This window comes from Condylura cristata, unplaced genomic scaffold (assembly GCF_000260355.1).
Source record: "Condylura cristata isolate star-nosed mole 26May11 unplaced genomic scaffold, ConCri1.0 scaffold00009, whole genome shotgun sequence".
NCBI classification, from domain to species: Eukaryota; Metazoa; Chordata; class Mammalia; order Eulipotyphla; family Talpidae; genus Condylura; species Condylura cristata.
The window spans coordinates 35,246,076-35,253,691 of NW_004567110.1; the positions used below are offsets into that span (position 1 = coordinate 35,246,076).

The 7,616-nt window shown below is 35.6% G+C and overlaps 1 protein-coding gene across 1 annotated transcript in view; it reads right to left on the reverse strand.

Annotated features, from left to right (window-relative positions):
- CNBD1 (cyclic nucleotide binding domain containing 1) overlaps nt 1–2,423 on the reverse strand; it is a 156,338-nt gene extending 153,915 nt beyond the window's left edge. Inside the window, exon 1 of the mRNA XM_004680016.1 lies at nt 2,336–2,423. Within this exon, the coding sequence (XP_004680073.1) occupies nt 2,336–2,423 (88 nt within the window). The remainder of the gene's footprint in view (nt 1–2,335) is intronic.
- Nucleotides 2,424–7,616: the final 5,193 nt, after the last annotated feature.

A 7,616-nucleotide genomic window follows, 5' to 3' on the forward strand; every position in this document is an offset into this window, starting at 1 on the left:
GGTGGGTAAGAAAGAAATTAAATTGTTTTTATGAATACAATTTATTACACTGATACTATAAAGAATCTCTACCACTTGACAATTGTGTGAAACTTAGTTTGTAATCTAAACCTTGTTATCCTTGATATGAAATAATAGACCATGCATTAATTTTCTATAGTTGATATAACAAACTATCACCAAATGAGTGACTTAAAATGACAGATTTATTATCTTACAGGTCTGGAAGTAAGAAGTCTACCATGAGTCTCATTGGGCTGAAATCAAGTGGTCAGCAGGAATGCTTTCCTCCTAAAGATTCTAAGACAGAATCTATTTCTTAGATTTTTCTAACTGGTAGGGGCCACTGGAATTCCTTGCCTTGTGTTCCCTTACTATTAAAATCAAATATGGCTAGTAGAGTCTTTTTGCCTTACTTCACTCAAGTGCTTTCCTTCCTCTTAGAAGGACTCTTGGCATTACAGAAATCTCTCTCCTTCAAGGTCAGCTGATCAACAACCTGAATTCCATTTGGCAACCTAAATCCACTTGTCATGCAAAACAACATATTCACAGGCTTGGGGGGATAGGACATGCATCTCATTGGAGAAATCATTATTCTGCCTACCATAAACTTCAACAGGTTCTTATGAGAAATAAGTGATAAGACAACATATTATACAAAATGCTATACAGTGCCTATATCAAGTCCCCAATAAATATTATTCACATATTAAATATATAGAGATCTATATGACTCCGTATAGGCAACCTAATTCATCTTATCAGGCTATGATAGTCAATTTTTTTTAAAAATCGTTAACCAAACCCTCCTATTTATGTCCACTGCATTTTGAATCATTCCCATTGATATATCCCTTATAACTGTTCAGTCTAGTTACAGATAGAAAGTATCCTCACATACCCTCTAATGAGATCATTATCTTAGCAGTGAACATCATAGTTTGCTAAGAGAAATTGTCCACTTTACTAGAGTTAGCACAAAGACACAGTTAGTGAGTAAGCAGCACACATCTCCAAAGAGAAGTCAGACACAGAACATTGAGAAGGAACTTCTAAAGGGAAAACTGGGAGCTTCACTGCTTTCCTTTATGCTCTATTCATTTTTGAGATCTAAACTGCTGCTGATTTTTCATCTTTTAATCACTTAATAGAAGTGAAGTGTCCTTGGGAGACACTTCAAGGAGTAGTACATATTGTATCCCATTGATTATAAGTTAATTTGATCTTTTAACTCCAAGTTATTGAGTTTCCCAGGTTTCTAAAAAAATACCTTTGGAGGACTATTTGAGTTTGCTTTTTTTGTACTTATAAAACCTGTACAATAAAAGTTGGGGTTTTTGTTAAATTACATATAGCATAATAGGTATACAAAGCTTATATGGCATATAAATTTTTCCCAGTAATAATTAAATCATGTAAGGGTAACATATGTAGTAATTAATTTAGTTTAAATTAATTTGGTTTGTTTCAGGCAAAAATATACCCATCAAAGGATATCAACTAATATTTGTGGCATTATTTGCCTTGGAAACCATGATTATTAATAAGAACATACATTTGGAGAAGTTAACTGTTATAGTAAGATAAAAGGTTAATTTTTATAAGTCGACTATAAATCTAATCCAATGAATATTGTGCTTTACTAAAGCTAAAAAGGGGCACTTTACCCTTTCTCGTATTCACAATTAATATCTTTCTTATTTAAAAGATTTATTTAAATCTCAAATGTCACTATGTTTACTATACATTATTTGTGAGTTGTTGGTGTTAAAATAAGAAGTATTAATTTGATGGATACAGAAAGAAGTTTAAAGAAAATGTTTAGGGATTAAATTGACTGTATAAAATATGAAAAAAATACTTTCATCTGTGTGAACCTCAAACTATTTAGTCCTATGATGCTTATAAAAATATTAAAGATTAAAAAAATTTTAAAAAGTCAATAGGAATAACTTTCAGAGTCAAAGCTCTGTCTTGTTTTTTTGTTTTTTGTTTTAAATAATTGAAGACCTGTCAGGCTCAAGGGCCCTGACAACTGGTGAGCCAAGAGATCTCCCTGAACCTTTGCCATCTCTCCTCTTTAAAAGTGTTATTTGATCTTCTGAGAGTTCATAAAGATCCTAGTTCTGCAAAACAAAATATTTGTTACCTATGGAACCAAAATGGCTTCAAGTAGACAAAGCAGGATTTGCATATCTGTTGACTCAAAATTCACAACAACATCAGTAAGAGTCCCAGTGTCCCAACCAAACTCAAATCCCTTTATACCCCACCATATCTGGCTAAGTACCACTGAAAACACAGACAGACCCTCAACATATTCTCCACTCACTTGGTATACTGCGAAGTGGAGGGGGAGGCACATTGTTTACACTTAAAATATGAGACAAAATGGCTGTTGGAAAAGAAGATATAGACATCTTGATGGCCCAAAGCTTCAAAGGATCAGAGGCTGCTTGAGAGGCTTATGGCCTCTGTCTTAAGGCATCATAAAGCAGAACTCTCAAGGTACTCTCTGATAGGTTGAATACTACAGAATCTTATTGTTCACAATTCTTTTATGTATATACAGTATTTCCAAGAGTGATATCTAGACCAAGAAGTTCTACAGCCTACTCATGTGAAATCTCTGAAAGAGGCTTTGTGGACTATAAAAAGTAGTTGGAACTAAGAAGGAAATTATTATCCATCACACAGATTAAACAGAATCGTCAGTACATGAGTCTAGGTCAGATGATAAAATTCACTTCATTGGTTGTCTACCACACTGTTATTTTCTTTTGTACTATTGCTTACTTTGGATATCAAAGACCCTTTTTTGAACAGCATATTTACATGGTTATCCATGGCCATGATAGGAGATAAGGCAAAACATCCCTTCTCATCATCACATACCAATACATTCATTCCTCCTCCTATTTTATTGATATGTACTAAATGTTTTGGCTACTTTCTGCTGCTTCCTAATAATTAAAGCTAGTTACAATAGCTAGGTTTTAGAATCCTGATTAATGAACACTTTGATTCTATGTAGCATCTCTGAAGACCTTTAAAAATGTGTTCTTGGTGTCTTAACTATAAAGACCTGAACCTAATTAGTGATAGCCATTTATTAAACAGCTATATCTGGAAAAATTAATAACCAGAATTGAAACTTCTACTTGTAATCTAAAAGTAACACATTTATCTCAAAATAGTTGCTATTAAATTGTATCTGAACAATAAACTTATTTCACCATAGTTTTTCAATTGATAATATTTTTCCTGTCCCCAGTTTTATAAAAGCTGGATTCACTATAGACAATTTTGTTGAATTTCAACAGTGCTTTTCATCTTTTATTTCTTCTACCCCAGACAGACCCTTTCACTTGCATGGTTCCATCTCAGAAGACTACCTTGCCATCCCAACACTAAATACCACTGCTTCATTTGGCAAACTGACCCATTCTCTGCCCACTTTCATATTTAAAACTCAAAAAAACCAAACACGTCTTCATGAAAGTTAATTGTGAAGTATGCCTCTATTTTTCATGTCTCTTTAACAGACAGGACTATATTAAATGACTTCCTCATTTGGTAAGTAATTTTAATAAAGGATTAAAATGAAAAATTAAAGAAAGAAGGTATTCTAATGGCATAAATTCATACTGGGCAATATCCTCCCTTTTTCCAATTTCATCGGTACTTATTTTTTTAATTTTCTTGATTTTTTTTCCTTCTTTTCTAAATTTTTATCTCTTTCTGTATTTCATACTCTTCTGTATTACACAACACCACAGTAACTTTACATTCAGCTGGCCTTAACTGGAAAACAGTATTTTATAAAGAAATAGGAAAGGGGACAATGAAAGTAAACTAAAATTAAGGAGAAAATAGCAAAATAGACAACTTTAAAAATTTAATTTTATTTATCTACGCAATCTTATATTTATAATTTTCTGTATCTGCTTGCTTATATCCAGAGAGAACCCGTCAAATTACAAATTCAGCCAATTTTTTTTTTTAAAGATGTATTTATTTATTCATACAGAACTGGGGTACAGGCCAGAGATGCGGAGGGTGAGAGGATTCACCAGAGACAGAGCGGGGAGCAAAACAGGCAGATCGACGAAGTACACTGCTGAGGGGAGCAGTGGGCGGGTCAGGAGAGGTCTGCCACGCCATGTGGTCACCTCCGGGGCAGGCGGGAATCGAACTCATGAGGAAGCGGCTTTAGATTCTCAGTGCTGTGCTTTAACCCGCTGCGCCACCAGGGTGGGCCCAAATTCAGCCAATTTTAATTAGACCTTCTGATAATAGTCTGAGTCCTCAAAATTCATCCCAAGAACAATAATATAACCACATGATTTGTCTTTGATGAGCAGCTATATTAAATTGTCAACGCCTGGCATTCCTCAGAAGTGTAACCACTTTAAAAAAAAATTTTTTTTAAAGATTTATTTATTTATTCATACAGAACTGGGGTACCGGCCAGAGGTGAAGGGGTGGTGAAAGGATTCACCAGAGACAGAGTGGGGCACAGAACAGGCAAATGGACGAAGTACACTGCTGAGAGGAGCAGCGGGAGGGTCAGGAGAGGTCTGCTGCGCCATGTGTGTCACTTCCCTGGCTGGGGATCGAACTCACATTGAAGCAGCTGTGACCAGCTTGCAGTGCTACATCCTAACCCACTGCACCACCAGGGAGGGCCTCTAATCACTTCTTAAGTAGTTATTTGTAAAATAATCTTGACAGAGTGACTTAATCTGCCCTATTTTCAATATATTAATATATACAGTAATGATAATGATAATATACAAACATTATAAAAGTTTAATTAAAAAAATGAACACTATGGGGCCCTCCCTGGTGGCGCAGCGGGTTAAAGCACTGCACTAAGAAGCTTAAGTCACTTCAGCATGAGTTCGATCCCCGCCTGCCCTGGAGGAGATCCACATGGCATGGCAGACCTCTCCTGATACGCCCACTGCTCCCCTCAGCAGTGTACTTCCTCGATCTGCCTATTCTGCTCCCCACTCTGTCCCTGGTGAATCCTCTCACCCTCCGCATCTCTGGCCTGTACCCCAGTTTTGTATCAATAAATAAATAAATCTTAAAAAAAAAGAACACTATGATCCTACTATAGTTTCTAGCTGTAATAATCACAAAATTATCATATTTATTATATAATAACAACATTATTGCTGAGGTAAGCCAAATATCTTTTAAATACTTAAATCACTTACCAGAAAAGATAAAATGCTATTGTGGCAACATGGATCAGCTGGAAGGAATATTGCAAAATGAAGTAAGTGAGAAGGAGAAAGACAAATATTGAATAGTGGCAATAATATTTGGAATATAGAGGAACAAAACTAAAGGTCAGATAAAGACAAGCTTAAAAACTAAGCCTTCAGGCCCTTCCTGGTGGCACAGTGGGTTAAAGCACAGCAATAAGAAGCTAAAATCACTTCAGCATGAGTTCAATCCCCAGCGCTGGAGGTGATCACACAGTGCTGCAGACCTCTCCTGGCCCACCCACTGCTCCCCTCAGTCAGTGTACTTTGTCAGTTCTGTTACCCACTCTGTCTCTAGCGAATCCCCTCCCCACCCCTGCACCTCTGGCCTGTACCCCAGATCTGTATGCATAAATAAATAAATCTTAAAAAAAAAAAAAACTAAGCCTTCAAATTTGACTATAGAGCTGAAACATTCAGAACGGGTAGTGGTGAGGACAAATAGGAAGCACAATGGTCTATAGTAGTGGACTATGGATGATTTGGTGGTGGGTGAAGAATGGTGCAGTAACTGATGGAGATATCCAAATTTTTCTTCAATTAAAAATAAATCAATAAGGCCCTCTCTCATTGCAACGGGTTAAAACATAGCACCACAAAGCTAGTCACAGCCACTTCAGCACAAGTTTGATCCCCAGCCAGGGAGGTGACTCACATGGCACAGCAGACCTCTCCTGGCTTGCCTGCTGCTCCCCTCAGCAGTGTACTTTCTTGATCTGCCTGTTCTCCTCCCTACTCTGAATCCACTCAGAGCCCTGCACCTCTGACCTGTATCCCAGATCTGTGTGCATAAATAAATAAATCTTTAAAATATTAATTAATCATTTTTTAATGTTAAAAAAGTTTTTCCATGTGCTAGTATATAACAATACTTGCCAAAAATATACATAGTCTTTAAGTATACATTGAATTTAAATCACAAAAATGTGTGGACTTTTATTTGAGTTATTTACTTGAAGATGGGAATCAAGGTGTTTTCAACAAATGTAGCTACACAATTTGTATTATTGCTCACAGTTAAGATAGCTTTTTCAAAGGTATCCTAATCACCACGGTGATTAACGGTGAGTTAAGCCCTATTTTCAGTATTTTATTTTCATATGTGTGCAACTTTTTCTTATGAGAAAAGATAAGTCGTCAACTTCCTGTAAATCTACATAATTTTAGAAAGTAGGCTATCGAAATATTTACCAAAACAATTTCTCTTTTGGTACAGAAATTCACAAATATAACACATTATATCCAAATAGATTTATTGCCTGGTTGGTAACTTGTCACATGTCCAAAGCTTCCATAACCCCTTAGGTCAGGCATGTAACTCTTTAATAGTAGAGTCTGGAGATCAACAAGCCAAATTCTGAACAAGCATAAAGAAAATAATACCTTTGCACTGACAAAGTGGATCAATATGTTACTCAGAAAATAGAAAATAAGATCAAAGGACAGAGAAAATATGCTAAGATTCCTGGCTTAGGGCTCCAAATGCAAAGAAATGAATCAGTTATAATAAATCACATTTGTACATTTACTTTATATTATTAATATTATTATGTGAAGGATGAAGTACACGTGGTTGTGCCATACATAACCCTTTTATGTATGACAAGTTACTTATATCTCAGTTTCCTGTAAATAGAAAGTGATTTATGCATAGGGTTATTTTGAAAAGTAGAAAGCTAATACAGCTAAAATAACACAGTTGTACAATTCATGTGAATTTTTATCCCTTTTTCTCTAGTTTTCCCTCTACATATATTTATGCTACTAGTTAGTGACCATAATAGCTCAGTCTTAAAGGATTGTTATAAGGACTAAATGAAATCTTTTTAAAGGCTTAACACAGTACTTTCCACATACAAATTTTCAGTAAGAGGTAAATGTGATTGTGAATAGGAAAAATGAAAATAAAACTAGTATTCTTGGAAATTTTAGATTTCCTCACCTAGTAAATCTGTGGCCTAATTTGAATTGGGTTAAATCTATTATTTAATTTGAATGTAACTGCTATACTAAGAGTAAAAACAAAACACTTTTTTTTTGTTTGTTTTATTGCAGCAACAGTGGTTTACAACACTGTATATGATTGAAAGGAATAGGTTTACACTTCCTCACATAAATGTCACCACATCACACCAACCCCCATGCCCAGGACCATCATTTCCCTCTCCCCATTTGTCCCTACCTGCCCCTCTTTGTCCTCCTAGTAGCCCCAGTTCTGCTGCCATATGTCTGGGATTTGTTTGGTTTAGTTTTGAAAACAGGTATGTGAGCTCCATGTCTTTGCATCCATAGTCTGAATAAATAGTAGAACACAGCAATTATGCAATGAATTGTTTA